The 22,061-nt window shown below is 32.5% G+C and overlaps 9 protein-coding genes across 9 annotated transcripts; 4 read left to right on the top strand and 5 right to left on the bottom strand. All coding sequences in view use genetic code 12, as the record gives it.

Annotated features, from left to right (window-relative positions):
- Positions 1-142: 142 nt before the first annotated feature.
- IDP2 (isocitrate dehydrogenase (NADP(+))) lies at positions 143-1,378 on the top strand (the record flags this gene model as incomplete). Its single annotated transcript, XM_002546081.1, has 1 exon — positions 143-1,378. One exon carries the CDS (start codon positions 143-145, stop codon positions 1,376-1,378), a length of 1,236 nt encoding a protein of 411 aa, XP_002546127.1.
- Positions 1,379-2,001: 623 nt separating this feature from the next.
- ERG25 (methylsterol monooxygenase) lies at positions 2,002-2,922 on the top strand (the record flags this gene model as incomplete). Its single annotated transcript, XM_002546080.1, has 1 exon — positions 2,002-2,922. The coding sequence occupies one exon, from the start codon at positions 2,002-2,004 to the stop codon at positions 2,920-2,922; it is 921 nt and encodes a 306-aa protein (XP_002546126.1).
- A 132-nt stretch (positions 2,923-3,054) lies between these two features.
- Positions 3,055-3,450, bottom strand: CTRG_00907 (uncharacterized protein; the record flags this gene model as incomplete). The annotated part of the gene is made up of 1 exon (XM_002546079.1): positions 3,055-3,450. One exon carries the CDS (start codon positions 3,448-3,450, stop codon positions 3,055-3,057), a length of 396 nt encoding a protein of 131 aa, XP_002546125.1.
- A 644-nt stretch (positions 3,451-4,094) lies between these two features.
- CTRG_00906 (protein phosphatase regulator) lies at positions 4,095-6,800 on the top strand (the record flags this gene model as incomplete). Its single annotated transcript, XM_002546078.1, has 1 exon — positions 4,095-6,800. One exon carries the CDS (start codon positions 4,095-4,097, stop codon positions 6,798-6,800), a length of 2,706 nt encoding a protein of 901 aa, XP_002546124.1.
- Positions 6,801-7,034: 234 nt separating this feature from the next.
- On the top strand, positions 7,035-7,886 carry CTRG_00905 (rRNA-binding ribosome biosynthesis protein; the record flags this gene model as incomplete). The annotated part of the gene is made up of 1 exon (XM_002546077.1): positions 7,035-7,886. One exon carries the CDS (start codon positions 7,035-7,037, stop codon positions 7,884-7,886), a length of 852 nt encoding a protein of 283 aa, XP_002546123.1.
- Positions 7,887-7,918: 32 nt separating this feature from the next.
- On the bottom strand, positions 7,919-10,855 carry CTRG_00904 (uncharacterized protein; the record flags this gene model as incomplete). The annotated part of the gene is made up of 1 exon (XM_002546076.1): positions 7,919-10,855. The coding sequence occupies one exon, from the start codon at positions 10,853-10,855 to the stop codon at positions 7,919-7,921; it is 2,937 nt and encodes a 978-aa protein (XP_002546122.1).
- Positions 10,856-11,341: 486 nt separating this feature from the next.
- On the bottom strand, positions 11,342-14,173 carry CTRG_00903 (protein kinase; the record flags this gene model as incomplete). Its single annotated transcript, XM_002546075.1, has 1 exon — positions 11,342-14,173. The coding sequence occupies one exon, from the start codon at positions 14,171-14,173 to the stop codon at positions 11,342-11,344; it is 2,832 nt and encodes a 943-aa protein (XP_002546121.1).
- A 3,237-nt stretch (positions 14,174-17,410) lies between these two features.
- CTRG_00902 (histidine phosphatase family protein) lies at positions 17,411-18,814 on the bottom strand (the record flags this gene model as incomplete). Its single annotated transcript, XM_002546074.1, has 1 exon — positions 17,411-18,814. One exon carries the CDS (start codon positions 18,812-18,814, stop codon positions 17,411-17,413), a length of 1,404 nt encoding a protein of 467 aa, XP_002546120.1.
- A 1,215-nt stretch (positions 18,815-20,029) lies between these two features.
- Positions 20,030-21,328, bottom strand: MET2 (homoserine O-acetyltransferase; the record flags this gene model as incomplete). Its single annotated transcript, XM_002546073.1, has 1 exon — positions 20,030-21,328. One exon carries the CDS (start codon positions 21,326-21,328, stop codon positions 20,030-20,032), a length of 1,299 nt encoding a protein of 432 aa, XP_002546119.1.
- Between the last annotated feature and the right edge of the window lie 733 nt (positions 21,329-22,061).

Below are 22,061 nucleotides of genomic sequence, written 5' to 3'. Positions count from 1 at the left end.
TTTTCTCTTTCTTTCTTAAAAAAAAGAATATCTTATATCAGAAAGCTCCTCCCCTTTTTCTTTTATCTTGTTTATTCTACTTGGTTTTAGTTCATTTATTACTTAATATTATTATTATTGTTAACTTCGGAGTTTATCAATCATGGGTGAAATTAAAAAAATTACAGTTAAAAATCCAATCGTTGAAATGGACGGTGATGAAATGACCCGTATCATTTGGCAATTCATTAAAGATAAATTGATCTTGCCTTATTTGGACATTGATTTGAAATACTACGATTTGGGTATTGAATACAGAGATAAAACTGATGATAAAGTCACTACTGATGCTGCTGAAGCTATCTTGAAATACGGTGTTGGTGTCAAATGTGCTACCATTACCCCAGATGAAGCCAGAGTTAAAGAATTCAACTTGAAGAAAATGTGGCTTTCACCAAATGGTACTTTGAGAAATATTCTTGGAGGTACTGTTTTCAGAGAACCAATTGTCATTGACAACATTCCAAGAATTGTCCCAACTTGGGAAAAACCAATCATCATTGGTAGACACGCCTTTGGTGATCAATATAAAGCTACTGATATCGTAGTCCCAACTGCCGGTGACTTGAAATTGGTTTTCAAACCAAAGGATGGTGGTGAAATCCAAGAATACCCAGTTTACCAATTCGATGGTCCAGGTGTTGCCTTAAGTATGTACAACACTGACGCTTCCATCACCGATTTCGCAGAAAGTTCTTTCCAATTGGCCATTGAACGTAAATTGAACTTGTTCTCATCCACCAAAAATACCATCTTGAAGAAATACGATGGTAAATTCAAAGACATATTTGAAGGCTTGTATGCTAGTAAATACAAGGCTAAAATGGACGAATTAGGCATCTGGTACGAACACAGATTGATTGATGATATGGTTGCTCAAATGTTGAAATCCAAAGGTGGTTACATCATTGCCATGAAGAACTACGATGGTGATGTTCAATCAGATATTGTTGCTCAAGGTTTCGGTTCTTTGGGTTTGATGACCTCTGTTTTGGTTACTCCGGATGGTAAAGCTTTCGAAGCCGAAGCCGCTCACGGTACTGTTACCAGACATTACAGACAACACCAACAAGGTAAAGAAACCTCTACTAATTCCATTGCATCTATCTACGCTTGGACTAGAGGTTTGATCCAAAGAGGTAAATTAGATAATACTCCGGAAGTTGTTAAATTTGCTGAAGATTTGGAAAGAGCTATTATTGAAACCGTGTCCAAAGACAACATCATGACCAAAGATTTGGCCTTGACTCAAGGAAAGACCGATAGATCATCTTATGTTACCACTGAAGAATTTATCGATGCTGTTGCCAATAGATTGAACAAAAACTTGGGTTACTAAGCGTGGTTTTCTAAATTTATAGTTCTCATATAACAATTAATCTTCATTTTCTCCCTTTTTACATCTTTATTTATTCTTTAGCTTTTACATTTTTTGGGCAAATACATGTTAATAATCTTTCCGTTCATATTTGCTGAATAAGTTTATATTTGACACATTAATTGTAGAGAGTTACTGGGTAGACGAATTGATCTGTGATTGGGCTAGAAAAAGCAATCAGGGTTAAAATATTACAACAATGGCGCGCGTTGCAAAAAAAAAAGACTACAATAAAAAAAAAGAAATAAATTGAAAGCATCAATGCTCGTTGCGATCGTTTAGCGATTATTTTCCATAGAGTTTTTTTTTTTTTTTCTATTTGCTTTCCTTCTCCCAACAGATTTTTTTTTTGTTTGTATCGATTGCCTGCATTTCCTGAATTTTTTTTTTAAAACGCTTTTTGGTATTAAAAAAATTTTATCAAAAATAATCAGTTGATATTTGCATAAATCGTCAGATTCAACGTTATCTTTGTGCCAAACCCTCTCTTACCCTTACATCATCAACTCCCTTCGCTTACTGATTTAATTACGGGGTTTCATTTTCTTTTACATTTTGTATTATTTTAGGTTCTTGCAGCAAAGATGACATCTTTAGTTTATCACGATTATTCCAGTTTCCTGAATGGAACTACATTTTCCGAAATTTTCAACAACTTCAATCAAGTTGAAGGATTGAATTATATTGAAAAATTATGGGGATCTTACTATTATTATATGAATAATGATCTATTTGCAACTGGATTATTATTTTTCTTAACTCATGAAATTTTCTATTTTGGTAGATGTTTACCATGGGCCATAATTGATAGAATTCCATATTTCAGAAAATGGAAAATTCAAGATGAAAAAGTCCCAAGTGATAAAGAACAATGGGAATGTTTGAAAAGTGTTTTAACTTCTCATTTCTTAGTTGAAGCTTTCCCAATTTGGTTCTTCCATCCATTATGTCAAAAGATTGGTATTAGTTATCAAGTTCCATTCCCAAAGATTACTGATATGTTGATCCAATGGGCAGTTTTCTTTGTTTTGGAAGATGCATGGCATTATTGGTTCCATAGAGGTTTGCATTATGGTGTTTTCTATAAGTATATTCACAAACAACATCATAGATATGCTGCTCCATTTGGTTTGGCTGCTGAATATGCCCATCCTATTGAAGTTGCTCTTTTGGGTTTGGGAACTGTCGGTATTCCAATTGTTTGGTGTATCATCACTGGTAATTTGCATCTTTTCACCGTTTCCGTCTGGATCGTTTTAAGATTATTCCAAGCCGTTGATTCACATTCCGGATATGAATTCCCATTCTCATTACATCACTTTTTGCCATTCTGGGCTGGAGCTGACCATCATGATGAACACCATCATTATTTCGTTGGAGGTTATTCTTCTTCCTTCAGATGGTGGGATTATGTTTTAGATACAGAAGCTGGTCCAAAAGCTAAGAAGGCAAGAGAAGAAAGAGCAAGAGCAAAGGTTGAAAGAACTCAAAAGAAGAATTTATAGATGGTTCTTTTTTCAAACTCTTAGTAACTTGCCATTTTTTTTGGTTTTTAGTTTTTGATTATTATGATTTATTTTTTGCTACTTGATAGTTAGACAGCTTTTTTATTATTTTTATTATTATACAATTAATAGCTATTCTTTTTCAAGCCATTCTGAATATTCTTTTCTCTTTTTAACAACATCGATAAATGGAAGTCTACTGTTGAATTCTTCATAATCAGTAACACCAACTTTTTCACCCACTTGTACGGCATCTTTCATTTCAATGTATTTCAAATATGTTGATTCATTATTGACTATTTTATTATCTAAAGACAAGTATGATTCATTTTGAATTGATACAATTGCACCAATAACTAATAGTAAGATACCGACTATTGACTCTATTACTATATCTAATGGTAATTTGTTTAAATCATGATGATGAATAGTAATTTTATGGAATTCAAAAGATGAATATCCTGAATGAACTAAAAGAAGTGATCCTAATAAATATAACAAATATTGTTTTGATGTAGATGATGACATTGATGATTAGCTACTGGGTTGTCAAAGTGTTTTCTGTAGTTATATTACGATCTCTTTAATAATTTTTTCTTTCTGTCGCTCTCTTTCTTTCGCTTGCTCGTTCTCCTTTTTCTTCAGAGTTTGCAATGTCGCAAATAATGTCTCAAATGGAAATATGAAATGTCGTTGGCGTGAAGTTAACACAGTACAGTAGGCGATAATTCTAATAATACCACAACACGCGTTACAGGCGAACAAGTCGATTACCAAAGGCTTACACTAAACAGAAGCAAACAATCCCAATATTACTTTTTCTTTCCTTCTCCTAAAATTCCAGAAAACAGAAAAAAACAAAGAGAGAGAAAAAAAAAAGTTGTTGATTTTTTTTTTATTTCATTTGGTTTAAAAATTGTGATCTTACAGACAGACAGGAAAAAAAAAAATACAAATCTACCACCCACAATTATTGGACGGGGATTTTTTTTTTTGAATGAACAAAAGGGTTTTGACTAGAATTATATACTTATTAATTTGAGATAATATATTAAGATAGAAACATATCAGATAGTAAAAGAAAACAGTACTTACTATTATTGACAGATAAAAGCCACAGAAAGAAATAGATTCCAACCCAAAACGCCAGGGAGAAAACTACGAGATTGCAAATGGATACTAAAACTTTGTCAACAGAATCGTTAGATAAGAGCACTACGGCTGCTCCACCACTGTCAAAACCGTCTTCTACTACTTCCACATCATCCATTAAACAACCATACACTCCAGAATCTATCAGTTCATTAGATTGCAAAATCTTGCAATATGAATATGGTATCTATAAATTAGAGCAATTAATAAATCATATCAAGAAATTAATATCGGAGTCGCAATCGTCTCCAAATCTTCCATTACTTCATTATATTGTATTATTAGTGGGCAATACATTTGCAATCAGTGAGAAATCATTTGATCAAAGATTAGATATATTATCCAACTATCAATTGTTCAAAAATACCCCTATAAATATTACAGCAACTACCTCACATATTCCTTATGATACACCAGATTTAAAGATTGTTCCGGTAAACGATCTACCAGAAATACCAACAGCTATTAAATGTTTGAAACAATTAGAATCCTTATGTAACACTTGTTTACAAGGGTATTTGAAGAAGTTGGAACAAGCAAAAATTGAGAAATCTAAACAAGTGAAAAGTATTGACAATTCGGATTATTATGTAACTATAAGAAAAATTCTTGTTAATGAGATTTTCCATGATGATATTGATTTAACAATTACCGATTCCACTTTTCCATTACCTATAGACAATGCTGATTTGATGCAGAATGAAAATTTCCAAGAAGCTTCATTGATTGATATGGATGTTAAAGAACTTTTCATCATTGTAAGACACATGGAACGTCTGTTGAGTTCATTGAAACCTTTGATCAGTAAATTAAAGAAACCAAATAATGCCGATCCTTATGCACTTCATAAAGTATTCCTTTTGACTCAGAGATTAAATGATATCTACACGATTATACGAAGATATGGGAGAAACATTTATCTTTCCAATTATCAACACTTGGTAGATTCAAAGTTTTTGTATCACTGCAAAAATCCAAATTATTTCAAGACAAACAATTTGAAGGATATGAATGATTATTTCAACTCCATGAAGAAAAATGGTACGCTTATTGCCAACTTGACAAGGTTGATTAGACAAGATGCCAAATTTGATATTAACAGCAAAAATGTCACCAACAATATGAATTTCACTTCACAAGGTTTTTTGGTTGTTGAAAACACATTAGCCAAGTTGAAGGATTTTGGTATGAATTGGATCATCAGTGAGTTAAAGTTTAGAAGAGTTTATCAATTGCCGAAAAAGAATCTTTTTGATGTTTACCAATCAGTTCCTGAATTTAAGCCAAAGGGGGAAACTATAGTAGCCCCTGCTCCTGTTACTGCTCCGCCGGGTCCGGCTACGCCTACAAAAAGCAACAGCCCAGCTCCTGAACCACAATCAAAGTCAACCGATAGTACTCCTTCCACTACATCCAATGGGGAATCAATGGATAAAGTTCTTGAGAAGTTGACTATCAATGATTCTTCTACTAGACTGAGATCAAGATCATCATCTGTTTCAAGTATAACAAGCAATGGTTCATCTTCAGGATTAATGAGAAGAAGCTCAATATCTTCACCAATCAAGACATCCGCAATGTTACCCAATGGTAGAGGATCTCCAAGAACCCTTGGTAGAACTAACTCATTATTGTCCATGCAACAAAGCTCATCGGTGTCGGATTTAAACTCTGAAAAATCATCAAGTTCACCTGCATCACCTGCTACGGGTGGAAGGAGAAGATCAAACTCACAACCAATAGGTAGGGATGCGATTCTTGCTACTTCGGGAGCAGCTGCGGCTTTAACCAGGAATGGAAGTATTACACGAAGCTCTCCACTTAAATCTCCAAGTACGAGTTCTATACCAAAAGCTAAACAATCACCAGAAAGAACTCCATCAACTTCGGGACCAAGTAGAGTTACTCAAAAGTTGCTTAAAGTAGAAGAAGAAGAATCAATTCATTTTTCATCATCCACCACTTCTTCCATGTCATCACCACCTCCTCCAGGAACAATCAATGATGCTGCTGCTCCAGCAGCACGTGCAGCTGCCAAATTGACTGCTGCTCAAAGATTTCAACAAAAGGTTAGAGAACAGGCTAAATCAGGTTCTCTTGTTACCCAACAAAAGGAGACGCTTCATTCGGTTACCTTTGATCCGAACAATGCAGCAAAATTCCAATTGAAAAAATACATTGATAACCCACCTGCTCCTTCTCAACCATCTCAAGAACCAATTATTAATGAACCATCAGAAGAATTACTGCCTGAAGTTGAAGAGAAAGTAGCAGTGATACCACAAAGAAGAACACGTGCTCAAGTGACTAGACAAAATACTCGTCGTAACTCAAGAATTACATTTAATGAGCCTGTAGATAGTGTATCATTATCTACCAATAGTTCCATTGATCAAGCAACCACTGTTACAAATAGCAGTGGAAGTGAGAGCAGTGTTACTGATGGTAGTGCAACAGTAACTGTCAAGCGGGTTAGATTTACTGGTGTTCCAGAATGGACTGAAGCTGAAGATGCACCTACAAAATATTCTAATGCTATTTTAAGAAATTTTGCTGTTTTTAGACATCCAATAAGAGCTACTAAAGCTGCATGTGTTAAAAGTGACCAATTGTTGAAAGAAGAGAGTATGTCTTTTAGAACTACCTCTATTCAAGATGATAACGATGCTACGCTTACAAACAAACAAAGAACTGGACTTTCTAGAATTAAAAATAGAATAATGTAATCAAAAAAATTTTATTTCCCTTGTTTATTATATAATTATTTTTGTTAATTATCAATTAATGTATACCTTGTATTTAATGGAATATATTGTTTTTCACACGACTATGAACCACCCCTCTTCTCAGATTATGGAAAAGACTCGCAAAACTCCTAAACAAAAAAAAAAAAAATTTATATCAGAGATGAGATCTTTACTAATCACCAACTACATCAATAGCAACAACAACAAGCCACAATGAGACAAAAGCGTGCTAAATCATATAAGAAACAAATGAGTGTTTATACTAATACATTTAAATTTCGTACACCATTTCAAGTAATTATAGATCCTGAAATTCTAATCACCACAAATTCCCAATCATTTGATATTCTTAAAGGACTTGCACGTACAATTCAATCAGAATCTAAACCAATGATAACACAATGTTGTATTGAACTGATTTATCAAACTAAAAATCAAGAATTAATTGATTTTGCTAAAAGTTTTGAAAGAAGAAAATGTAATCATAAAGAAATTATAAATCCATCAGATTGTATTGAACTGATTGTTAATATTAATGGAGAAAATAAACATAGATATATTATAGCTAGTCAAGATTTAAATTTAAGAAAAAAATTAAGAAAAATTCCTGGAATTCCTTTAATTTATATGAATAGATCAGTTATGGTTATGGAACCATTAAGTGATGCAAGTAAAAAATATAATGAAAATATTGAAAATTTAAAATTAACTGCTGGTTTAAATTCAAAAGATGCTGGGAAATTAGATGAAATTAAAAATATACAAGAGAAAATTGGAGAAAATGGAGATGATGTAAAAAAGAGTAAAAAGAGAAAAGGTCCAAAAGAACCAAATCCTTTAAGTGTAAAGAAAAAGAAGAAGGTTGTAAATAATGATGAATCACAAGAAAAGAAAAAGAAACCAAATAGAAGAAGAAAACATAAAAAGAGTGGTGATGGAATTGATAATGAGGATGATGGTAAAGATGAAAAAATTGGACAAGTTGAATCAAAACCAGAGGAAGAAGTTGAATCGAGACCAGAGGCAGAAGTTGAATCAAAAGTAGATGTCGAAAATTCTGAATAAAGTTTGTTAACTAATAATATACATATCATCACCTATACATTAACCAATTCATCATTTTGTAAAATATCAAATGAATTCTTGCTTTGATTGGATTTTTGATCTGATTCAGCAGGAGCACTGGCTTCTCTGGAAGCACCATCGATTTTCAAAATATAAGAAACACTATCATCAACAAGACATAATTTACAATCAAATGCTAATGACTTTTCTCTAACAATTTTTTTGAATGTTTTAACCAACATGTATAATTTATTTTCTTTTTCAATATCCATAGATTTATAATTCTCTGGTGAATAAAAGATAAATGTTGAATCCTTAATCCATTCAAATATATAATCCTGTCCTTCGTAAAATGGTTTTAATTCACGCTCTAAATCATCTTTAATGATACCAAAGAATAAATCTTGAATGACAATAGAATTAAACAAAGCCTCATTGATATCTTCTTGTTTCATTTCATCAATCTTTAGTTTTTCCTTTTCTAATTCATGCAACATTTCCACAGCATCATGTACTGAAAGTGAAGGAATTTTTGTTAATCTAGTGATTACCAAAAACACCGATCTATTAGGTTCCTTATCCTGTGATTCCGTATAGGCATTATATGCTTTTGCTAACTCATGGATATAGTGACGTTGAGGTGAAGTCATTGCTGGGAAATGATATGATCTTTTGGGTAATTTCACATCATTCTCAATCTGGGTATTATAATTCTCGATAAATGACTTAATAGTTGATTCAACTTTAGAACACCAAGTTTTTTGTTTCTCATAAGTGGTCAACACAAATTCAGAATAAGGAATAGAATCTTCAGCTGTTTCAGGTTCTGGTGTACCCATAAATGCAGCACGCAATGCAGCATCTCTTTTGATAATTGCACACTCTTCGTCACATTCCAAGACTGACCCAATGCTAGATGGAGTATCAACATTAGCACCACACTTGATTTTCTTAGTTAGTCTTCCACATTCACATGATACCATAACATCTTCAGAACAGCTGACAACGTCACAATTTGGACTTACTCCAACTTTATTGAAGTGACATTTTAATTTACAATAATGAGGACAACTGGTTCTGATTTTCTTACAGTAAGATTGACACAATTTGGAGCTAATATGATTGTCAAGTTTTGTACATTCAGCAGAACAAGTTCTCAAACATGGATGACCACAATCCTTTGGAATTTGACACATCTTACCACATGAAACACGTTCTTGTGAACATAAAATACCTGGAAGATCCAGTTTGGCTCCACAGTCACATTCACGACTGACTAAAGCCGTACATTTTGGACAACTGACAGTATCATCATGACATTCATGAGGTTCTGCACGATGTCCACATGGTGGTACTCTAACACATTGTTCATGACAAACTAATGTAGTGCCACACCTAACTGGTGCAGGGATAATTGTCTTACCACAGTGACAAATCAAATCATCATTTGTTGACTCCAAACAGACTTCACAAGGTCCACTATGACACAATGCATGGCATTCGTGTTTACCACACGCTTTTACTCTGTTACAAGTTCTAGTACAAATATGTGCTGCTTCTATAGTCATAATATCATGATTGACATTATTTCTTGTGTTGTTTCTAATTGCCTTTTTACGGTCACGTTCTCTTGCAAGACCAACTTTTTCATATGGACAACATTCAACACGATGATAATGTTTACGACAATTCAATAAAACTGAACATTTATGCTCACATTTTGGTTGAACTCCTGATTGAATGAATTTACATGGAGCCAAGTATGATTCATGACCACAAGCACATTTGGTTTCAAATACAGAAATACAATAACATTCACCTTCATGACACTTGAATTTACAGTGACATCCACATGGTAATAACTTACCGCAGACATTTTCACATTCTGGAACCGGGTCAGTACATTTAGAACGATTTTGTAAATCAACTTTAGTTTTACCACAATAACAAGTGGATATAACATCTGGGGAGAATTTACATTTAGGAATGGTCGATAATGGAGGTTGACATTCTTTCAAATCATAATGTTCATTACAATCATAATAAACCTTCTTGGTTTTGCCACATGATCCAATACCAATCCATTTCTCGCCTTTCTCGTTTTCACATGGTTTAATCTCTTTCTCATGACATTTTATGGACAAATCAGTATCCCCACAATAACATTTCATGGTGATCACTTCATTACATAACCCACAAAAACCAGAATGACAACCTTTTTGACATTTATGATTCAAATCACAAATTTTGATATTACACTCATCTTCACATCTCCAACCATCATCATAAGGAGTAATTAAACAAGGTAATTGTCTTTCTTCTTTACCACATTTACATCTCATCATTGGACCCATAGCACCACAAATCGGATGTTTACCTGGATGACAAACATTTAAACAATTATGAATACAATCTTCATATTTATAATTACATGAATTTCCACAACTAAATGGCATCAAAGGATTTTTCTCCGGATCAGTGATTTTGCCACACCAACAGGTGAATTTTCTTGGGATTTTCTTAATTGATGAATTACAACTTGGACATCTCCAAGTTTTATTTTTAGTTGATGATCCTCGAATAGCCCAATCTTGAATACAATCCAAATCATAAACTCTAAAACATTCTTCACAAGTCCAAATTTTAGAATCTTTATCAATTTCTCCAGTACAAACAAGACAAATATATGTACCATCTTGAATTTCTCGAATGATAGTAGTACCTAAGGATTCATCAGGGATTTCATCATCATCTTCTTCATCATCATCTTCTTCTTCTTCTTCAGAAGTTCTGGCTTCATTTTCGGAAGAATAATTATCATTGTCATCTTCATCAAGATGAGATCTCGCATTGGATCCATCAGCATTGACAATAACTATTTCTATTTCTTCCTGTAGTTGTTCATTCCTATGCAGACTATCAGCTTGTTTTAACTTCAGCCCAGGATCATGTTGTTCATCTGGTTCCATAATCTTTCAATAATAAAACTAGGTAGCTAAAGAAAAAAAGAAAAAAAAAGCATAAAGATGGTGTGAAAAAAAAAAAAGTTTAAATACTGTAGACAAATATAAAAACGAGACGTCAGTTGGAATTAGATTGCTGTGAATGTGTGTGTGATAATGAGATTACTCATCAAACAAAACATAAACAAAGAAACAACGAGTATCACCGAGATACAAATTTCATGTTCTTAAAATCGTAATAGGTATAGAATGTATATTGTTAAATGAAAAGAAATTATAATACTTGAATAATAATAATCATAATAAAAAAAAAAAAGAAAATTAAATACATATGTTAAAAAAAAAATTAAGAAATCAAACAAATTAATCAGAAAATAAAATGAAAAAAAAGTATACCCTCTAATAATAAAAATAATAAACACTAATAAAAAAATGAATGAAAAAAAAAAAACACCTTTAAATTACTCTAACTTTTTAATATATCCTAGAAATTTAACCTACTCTAATGCTTCTTCTTTTAAAGAAGTCCATAACTTTCTTGGCTGCACTAGTTTCTTTTGGATTTTGACGTTTGGAACTGTTTGAACCACTTGAACCAACTCTTTTTTGTTGTTGTTGTTCCTTCTTCATAATGTTGGCATCATTTGAAGGTTCCAAGATTTTCTTCTTTGGAGTAACAGTAGAATTGGTGGATGAATTGGTAGTTGGTTCAACTAATGAAATATTGGAACTCGAAGAATTATAAGTACTGTAGAATGACAATAAACTAAATCTGTTTCTCTTTTTGGCATCTTTGGTTTCTTTGTTTTCTTTATTTTCGTCATGACTGTTTTGTCTTCTAGATGCTATTGTGTGTCTTCTTTCAATTGGCTTAGCTTCAGTATCTTTTTGTTTCTTGATCGATTCCTCTTTAACTCTCTTCTTTGTTGATGCAGCTCTTTCGGGTTTCTTCACTTGAATAACCTTGACCTCTTCTTCTGGTCTCTTTATATATTCTTCAATAGGAACTATTGGGTCACATTCTTTAACTTCCTCAATCATTTCATGTTCTTGAGCATTGTCTTGATTTGGTTCAAGTTCTTGATGATTTTCTGGTTCTTTGATTATAGTTTCCTTTGATTCTTCTTGAACAATTTGTTGAATAGTATCATCCATTTCTTTAGCTTTGGATTGGCTTGACTGTGAATCTTGTGGAGAAACTTGAGAATCAAAGGCAGGAACTTGATTAATTTCAGGAGTAGCAATGGCAGCATCGACAATTTCTTCAAATGCTAATTTCGTTGGTGAGTGACTTTCGGTTAATTCTAAAGTATCGATCTTATCCTCTAAATAACTCAATACTGAATTTCTCTTATTGTCTGGTGAAGAAGTTGAATGAATCAAATTCTCTTTACTTAAAACACCATTAACGTGAACATGTGTAACCACTGAATTTCTTCTAGATGCAGCCTTTGATGAAACACTATTACTACTGTTATTCATATGATTGTAATTATGACCTGAATCGGTAGATCCCACAGATTTTGGTGGTGATGTAGATATGTATTGTGTCATGGCCAAGTTGGAAGGAGTTGGTGTTGGAATCTTAAGTACATCTGCTGGATTGCTTGTTGGCAGCATTAATGTAGATGACATTGAAGATGGATGGTAAGAAGTTGGTCTTGGTTTCTTGGAAGCATGCGGTAATTTTGGTAATGATTTGTTTGGTGGAGCTAACAATATTGTGCTTGCCGCTGGTGTGGACTTGGTTGGACTTTCTGCAATGGTGGAAATTGTAGTTGATCTTGGAATAAATTGTTGTTGTAAGTGTTTATTTTCTTCAAATACAACTGCTTTCAAAGCAGTGCTAGCAGAAGAATATGAGCTGGACATGGAAGCTGATTTTTGGTGACCACGAGTTGGAGACACTGAACTTGGCTTCTTTGGAGATGGGGTTTGCGACAATGCTAATGTATCGGCTGAATCATTAAGTTTTGGTACAGCCACAGTGTTTGCCATTGAAGATGTAGGTGATGAGTATAATAAACTAATACTTGTCGATGAATACGATCTTGAATGTGAAGAAATTGGTTGTGGGTGTGATTGTGGAGATGGGGTTTGTGATGGTTGGTGAGGATGAGTGTAATGTGAAGACATTCTGGGTGCTGGAGACATTAATGAGGAAGAATTGGTTCTTTCATTAATCATGGAATATCTCTTGTTTGCTTGTGGTTGTTCCATCATGATAGGTGGTTGCAGCTTCTCTTTATGGACCTTGTCCCATTCTGGTTGTCTGATGGATAACAAGTTAGCATATGAGCTCAACCATGGATGATTTCTGATTTCATCGATACCAATTCTTTTCTTTGGATCAGATACAATTATTTTCCTAAGTAAATCACGAGCCAAAGGAGAAACATATTCTGGAAATGTCAATGGAGTTTTGCAAATATAGTGGTACAACTTGATAATATCAGCACCATCTTCATTATCTGGATCGTCGTCAAATGGTAAGTAACCAGATAACATGGCATATAAAATCACACCCAAGGACCAGATATCGACTTTTCTTCCTTCATAGGCGGTTTGTGACAAAACTAATTCTGGAGCTGCATAACATGGAGAACCACAGCTGGTTTTCATTAAATCATTTTTGTCTCTGTTATATGAATTAACAAACCCAAAATCGCTAATGATGACATTCTTGTGTTTGTCTAACAACAAGTTCTCTAATTTTAAATCACGATGAATCAAGCCTTTGGCATGCATGTAATCCACTCCACTGACTAATTGGGCAAATAATTTTTTGGCAACATTTTCCTTCAAGTACTTGTGTTGTAAAATATAATCGAATAATTCACCGCCTGAAGCATATTCTAAAACGATACCAATATATTTACCACTTTTCATAACTTCCACCAAGTTGACAATATTTGGATGGTTCAATAACTTAAGGGAGTTAATTTCTCTGTGAATTTTAATTTCCGAATCAGAATCTTTCATTATTGAAGATCTTTTAATTAATTTAATGGCTACCTGACTTGGATGTTTACCATCTTTTCTCCATCCTAATTTCACTTTACCAAATTCACCTTCCCCAAGGGTAGATCCTAGTATATAAGCACCAAATCTGACCTCACGATGGATCTTCTTGGCTATATTTGCATGTTGAATAGATGATGTGGAAGTAGAATGTGGAATGGATGACATTGGTGGGATTTCTACTGTTCTTGGGGTAGTTGCTGATGAAGAAGAAGGGTTGGTTATAGGAGAATGTGGTATTTTTGATTGATGTTGATCTGGTTGAATGAAATTCATCTCAACCTGTGGAATTATACTTGACATTCTTAACTGTTAGGTGTGTTGTTTACTGTTGTTATGGTTTTTTCCTTTTCGCGTTAAATTTTTAATTGGTTGTTTGGTAGTAATTTTGTTTTTATTTTTTTTTTGTGGTTACCAACAAACGATGTGTCAAAAATTAAGTGGAAAAAAAATTGATGATGATGGAAAAGCCTGTTTTCGTTTAATTTGATGACTCTTTAAAGTAGTAGAAACTTCGGTTGAATTCAATGATGGTGATCGTCTAATATAATTCGGTTATAGCTCCTATGCGTGTGGTTGTAATGAACTATTAACGATTGATGAGATATCGACTGACTGTTTTCCAATACAAAAAAAAATATATTACAATCAAGACAGGATAAATGTGTATAAAACTTCACTCAATTCCTTTGTTGATTTTTGCAAGATTGATGAGTTGGATTTTGTTCCTCTTTTATGAAGATGATTGAATAGTATCGGTAGATGATATATATATGTATATAATAGGGTGGTTGAAGTTGAAACTACTCTGGTGGAAACTTCTATTCTCTTCTGGTTGTCTCTTTTTTTTTTCTTTTTCTTCTTCGTCTCTTTTAAGAATATTTCAAAATAACTAGAATTAACAGATGAAAAACTTGAATAAAACTGGTTGGATAGTTGAAAGAATGAGAATTCAGATGGTGGTAATGGTGATATTGATGTCAATGAAGTTGATGATGAAGATGAAGAAAGATGTAAAGATTTTTTGGTTGTAAATTTTTTTTTTTTTTTTTTTTTAGATTTTACTTTTGTCCTTGGTGATGTGTGGTGGTGATTTTTTTTGTTGTTTGTTTATTTGTTTTGTTTTGTTTGTCTGTTGTAAAGTGCAGAGTCCGCAACCAAAAAGAAAAAAAATTCTGAAACTAAAATAAAAAAAAATTATCTTTGTTTACATTTCGCACTAAAGTTGTCTATTATAGAACATTGCATGGTAACACAAAATTGCCCTTCGTTATTAAAATTTCTAACAAAGGGAAAAAAATGAGAGTCTACTGTTACTGTGCACACTTTGAAATTTGTATTTTGTTATATTTTGAGTTACCATTTTGATCCTCGTCTAATTCTTCTTCTTCTTCTCCTTCTTCTTCTATTCTATTCTAATCTATTTGTTAATCCAAAACAAAAAAAGGGGGAACCATAATTAATCACGGGAATCTCCAATTCTATACTCATCAACATCGCCACTATCATTTATCGACAGAACAATCTTCTGAAACACTTTTGATATCCCTTTCACTCCTATTTTTTGGTTATTGATTTTGGTTTTCTTACATCATAGCATTCAATACATTCTATTGTTGCTAGGTGAAATGTAAACGGAATTTATTTTTTTTTTTTTTAGATTTGTCTAACAATGTATATAATTCTTGTTGAACTCAGTTTTAATAAATTCCACAGTTCTTGAAAGACGTCTTCTCTTGCCTTATATCTCAAGATATCGTCAAAACTTCAACTGACAACTAAATTATGTGAGTAATGAATTATCCTCTCTGGTCAATAAATGTAAGGACATCATTTGCCTCACTCAGGCAACTAATTAATTAATTAATTAATTAATTCTATTTATTCATTGCATGGTTCCATTAACAATTCTGTGTTTCACCAATTGTTTGTCCCTAGAACACTCACCCCCAGATAAAAGAGGGAGGTTGCGATTCAAATACGTACACACTAAAACTATATATGTATAACCTTTTAAATAACGTGATTATTAGTTGGTGGAGTAATAGACGAACATATAATTAAAGTAGAATAAACGAGCACTACCTAAAACTCAATTGGTACAATAGGTGGTGACGATACATACGAATTTCGAATTTCTTCTCCACTCTTATTAGTTCTTTTCTTGCCTATTTAACATCATAAACTGGCGGTACGAATAAAAAGGGGGGGTTAAATCATTATCAACCTTTTGTTAATTGTTGATAATTAACAATAAAGTACTGCTTCTTGTTTCATTTTCTTTTTGTATTTATTACTTGCATTCATTTTATTTCGAGACAGATTAACATAGCCTATCCACAAACCTTCTTTCTTTCATTTTACCCCCTTATGTAAATCAGGACAAAACTCACATGTCATCATTGATTAACGTTATGTCTGCGACATTCTTCACCTAAACACACAATAATGGTAACATAACCCATTATAATTAAGATAATGATCAATTTTGTATCAACTCAAATGCCATCAACTAACATTGATGCGATTTTTAACTGCCAAGAGAGTAATAGTAGTAGTAAGAGAACAATACCTATAGAATTGTAAGAGATGAGTCTAATTTAATTATACTATCCTTTTTGCTTTAACCATACGTTCTATTTATTGGCTAATTAATTCGTAATGGAGATCGTCATCTTTTCTCCACCATCTCAATTATGATTCTGTCAGAAATAATTATTCTATTATTTAGTAAATGGTTTAAAATATCATAATGCATAATATTTCATAATTTATCTTGATTTATAATATGATATGATCACCAAAGCCCCCTAAATAATTAATACCCTCTTGACAACCATTAGTTCTCTCTCTCTCTCTCTCTCTCCTTATTATTCGGGCTAGTGAGAATTGTCTTATTTTCTTCCCGTTTTTGGTTGTTGTTTTTTTTGTTTCAGTCTCCTTAGTAACCACTAGATTCTACATGATGAGAATCGATTGATTTCAATTACTTTTCATCCTTCTTGTTTGATCCGTAATAATTTTGATATTAAATGCTGCATTGCATTTATATCAACACGTGTACTCCATCTCCATTATCATGATCTATTGATTCCCCGCGTTCTTCTTTTTCTTTATCTTTAGTCAAACACCTCGAGAATTTAGTCATTACATCATAATATTATCAATGAATCATAGAAAGAACAAATAAAAAAGCGAGTCATTTAAATGCAAATTATTATACTCGAGATAATTCTATTTTTATATCTCAATATGAAGTTTTATATAAAAATAGAAAGTACTCAAAATACGAAGAAAAAGAAAAGATTTTATTAAACAATCACGTGATGCGTGGCATGCTTTTGGGTTTTGGATTTGCGCAATTTTTCAGGGTCTACGATATTGTGATTCCAGATTTTCTTTGCGTTCCGACGGCCTCTCCCCTCATATAATGAAATTAAATATACACACATGAAAACAAAAAAAAAAAAAAAATAACATTTTATTTATATGTATAAAGGTAATAATCTAAAAAAAAAAAAATGCCTTACTATCAACAACCTAAAAGTTACCCAATGGAGCATCATAGGTAGTGTTTTGGTAATCCCAATAGAAGGTCAATTCAGATGGATAACTACTATTGACACCACATTGCTCAACAAAATCAATATCACCAATTCTGTCATTGACGTAATCTTCAAAGTCGTCTAATTTACATGAAAACCCAGGACCAGTGGCACATTTAGGAATAGGAACAACAGCATCATTGATAATGTATCTCACGTATGATTCATCATCTTCACATTGGTATTTTTCAGTATAAATTCTAGCACCTTGTGGAACAATAGATGAATGAACATATGGATTTGGGAATGGGATATAATCAGTTGGTAAATCCTCAGCTGGTTCTAATAACCCCAAGGCAGAATGAAAAACTTCTAAATCAGTATCATGTGTGAATGACAACCAGATTTGGTTATCGTTTTCAGTATCCTTTAAAAGAGCCAAAGAAGCATTCAACATTGGACTACCAGCTATTCTTGTAAAATTGTTACCAGCACCATTGCTATAATAGTTGGATAAATCAGTATAGTAACTTCTTCTAATATATTCTTCATTGGTGAAAAGATTACAGAATGGACTTGATCCACGAACATTGATTTCATAGGAACACCATTCAAAAAGATAGTTAACTTCAGAGGTGGTTAATTGGAAACCAGGATTTTGATCTTCTAATCTATCGGCAATATCATTTAAATATGAAGTATTATATTCTCTGACAATATCATTGTTAGCCAGTGAATCATAATTTGGACAACTATGTCTTGGAGTTAAAGTATTAAGACCAGATTCTTCATCTTCATCGAGAATACTAAATTTAACAGTTTCACCTTCTTCAAAATCATCACCTAAGAATCCTCTAGCAAAATATCTTGAAGTTTCATAACATCTACCAGAATTAGATGAAAAAACAGGTAAAGTGGAATTAATCTCGTACAATGAACCATATTTAGCTCTAAATGCAGCACCATGTCTTAATGCATTGGAAGTACCAGCATAAGTACCTTCTGAATTCTTTGGACTTGTTTCTTTTTCATATAAGTCGGAATCAGGTACAAAATATTCATAACCATCATTTAAGAATGCTAAATCTCCCAGAAATGTAGAATTTTCAGAATAATCTTGAATTTTTTTATAAATTGATTCTAAATTTCTACCAACTGAATTACTTGGATATCTTTCTCCATGTCTTGAAAGCAATTGAACTTGTTGAATTTTACAACCTTGTGGAATATCAGTTGAAATACCATAACCTTGTCTTTGAATATAGGGAGCTGAACCACCAGGGAAGTTAAGAATATTATATGATTGAACTGATCCTTGTTGTGGGGTAGCCACATCTTGGAAAACACTTTGACCAGCTAATAATAAACCACTGTTGAGTACTTTTGAAATTGCAACCATTTCTTGCTTGATTTAATTCACAGGAAAGCAATGGAATACTTCGAAGTTAAGAGTGAATTCATGAAGTATTTATACTGTAGTAAAAGGAGGACGTTTTTGTTTTTTTCTAATTTATTAAAGATCATTGCTTTTTGAATATTCGGGTTCTTTTTTCTTTTCTTTTCTGCGTATATTTTTTAGATCCTACTGAATTAGTTAAATTACTCTTGGCGGTGTAGCAATGAAAAAAATAAAACGGGGCGGAGAGCGTGATTCGGCAATATTTGTTTTTGAGGTTGAGTAGTTCAATGTGAACTAGTTATGAATTAGTTGGACAGGTATAGTCTACCACGTGTTTAATATAGTTCATTTCCGATTTAACCGTTTCAGGATTTAGAGTTCCAACAACGGATAATCCTTATTTGATTGGTTATCCTTTGTATGATTCAAGATTTTGTGTCATAGAAATAAAGATGTGCAACACAAACCCTCATAATCAAATGCGAAACTGATATGGTTAAATAGTCCTATAGCAGTTAGTAAAATGTGAATAACAGTATACTTTTGAAAGAGTAAGAGTTACTAAATCTTGATGTGTAAGCCTAGATCTAATTGGATCAACGACTATCTAACCCCCAATTTTGCTTGAAGTAACGTTGCATTTGAATCATTTTCAGGATACGTTAACAAGATTCATTCAATTATACCAAGACAAACATGTCAAAAGAAGGTCCAATAGACTCATCAGCAATAAATTCTTGTCAGGTACGATACTATCATCATCACTACAACTACTTTACTCATTATCTTTGTAACATACTCAATACCTACCTCGGATATTAAGTATCATATGATTAGGTTATGAGTAATATACGGCAATATGTTAGAGAACGTGGGTTTTTTTAATTCAAGAATAACCTTTTTTTTTCATTTTACTTGATTAGTTCAATAAATCGCTATTTTCAGAATTAATTCAGTTATTCTGCTCTATTTGGTTTACAAACCCCTTTTTACCCGCTTAATTGTTTGATGTATCATATTGATACTTCCGAGGGTCGTTTTTTTCCCTCGAAATTTTACTCGGAGTTATGGATGTCTATTTTTTTATTTTTTTATTGATTATTCGTACTGAATGATTACTAATGGAACAATTTATACATGCAATTTTTTATTTATGTGTTAATTTATATACTACTATAGGATTCTCATTAAACAAATAGAATTCACCTTTCAAATCTAATTACTCATGAAACTAGTGATAAAAGTATTTATTTTTTCAAATTCCAACAAGAATGCATCATGACCTTCTTCACTATCCAATTTTTCAAATATCGAATTTGGAATATTATCAGCTAAAAGTCTTTGTTCAGTGATTGTAAAAAGATGATCTGATTCAATACCAATAATCAAAGTAGGAGTAGAAAGACCTTGCAAAACTTCAACCAAAGGATCTTTTGAATCATGACCATTGCTATGTCCATTCATATGTTCTTCTAAATTAGTTATTCTTCCACGAGTTAAATCATTAGTATCCAATTTTCGACTAATTGATATATAGCAATTAGCATCGAATCTATCAATAAATTTGGATCCATTATAACGCATATAAGATTGAGCAGAAAAATATGTTGGTGGGTATTTTTCATTAACTGGAGTCGCATCACCTTTTACTGATTTTGACCCATCATTATGTAATAAACTATGTTCTTCTTGTTTTGATCTTGGTCTTGGACTTGATCTACCACTATTTTCTCCATCTGGAGATAATGAAGCAGAACTTGATTTTCTAACTCCTAATTTTCTACCAAATCTATTCTCGAATGAGTTCCTGGAACGATAAGTAAGTAAAGCTGCCATTCTAGCTGCACTTAATCCTGAAGTTGGTTTATTTCCAGTTTCATAATAATATCCATCATCATAATATGGATCACTGAATATACATTGTCTTTGAGTTTCGTTCCACGATATACACCATGCTGAAGTTCTAGCAGCAGTGGCTAATGCAACAACTTTTTTAACATATCCAGTATTATTATAAATAGCCAGGTATTCTAATGCCAACATACCACCCATTGATCCACCAATAACAGCAGCCAACAGTTTAACATTCAATGAATCCAAAATCAATTTTTGAATTCCAACATCATCTTTAAAAGTAACTAATGGAAATGAAGGACCATATGGTTTCCCAGTAGATTTATCAATAGTAACAGGAGAACAAGATCCATAAGGAGAACCAAGGAAATTTATGCAAATTATAAAATATTTAGTAGGATCAAAAGCTTTATTTTCACCTAATAATTCACCCCACCAATCATCAACATCTGAAGATCCACTTAATGCATGACATATAACTAAAACATTATCACCATTTTCATTCAATTTACCCCATGTTTTATAAGCTACTGGGAAATTATATAAAGTTTCACCACATTCTAGATCATATTGAGGAATTTCAACAATTGTTTGACCAGGAACTAATCTTGCATATGGATTGGATTGACATTGTTCCTCTGTGACGTCTTTAAATACCATTTCTTCTAAAAATTAAAATAAATATGTGAAATCAAAAAAAGATAAATGAAAAATTTAAGAAACGATGGATAAAGGATTAATTAGGATTATCTTAAGATCAATATATATTATCAAATGAAAAGCAAGAATCAAAACAAAGGGAAAGGAAAGTAATTTTTTTCAAAAAAAAAAAAAAAATCAAGATGAAGATGTCAATGAAAAAGAAAATTGAATTAAAGAGAGAGAGAGAGAGAGAAAAAGTCATAGATATGAATAATTGTGGATCCTCAATTTTTCGCTCCTTTTGTATCAGCGCTAAAATTTATTACGCACAAAAAAAAAAACTATTTGATCGTTCAAAAGAATGACTCGGGTATTCAGGGTTAAAGTTATTTTCAACAACATCAACAACTAATGTATTTCTCATAGTCTGATTATATCAATAATATATTATGACTGACCATCGTACAATCAACTCCGAGTAGGATCTTAAGTTTTTATTGTCTTTTTTTTTAGCCGATTGTAGAAACAATTGATTCCATAGACAAACTGTGTGGGCAGGAAACAAAAAAAAAATTGGTAGCGACCTTTGGGGTAAAAATGAGTCAGACAAAATTACGCAATTTTTCGTGCAATTGAGTGTATTAGCATTCATCATCAAACCTTAATCACGCACTCGCTCACACACGCCCGCATCCTCTCCACGGAGTGGCAATACAAGGAACAAAAATCAAAATCAAAATCAAAATAATAA

This window comes from Candida tropicalis (assembly GCF_000006335.3).
Source record: "Candida tropicalis MYA-3404 genomic scaffold supercont3.1, whole genome shotgun sequence".
NCBI classification, from domain to species: Eukaryota; Fungi; Ascomycota; class Pichiomycetes; order Serinales; family Debaryomycetaceae; genus Candida; species Candida tropicalis.
The sequence above is the reverse complement of the archived record's forward strand: the minus strand, read 5'-3'. Positions and strand labels throughout refer to the sequence as shown.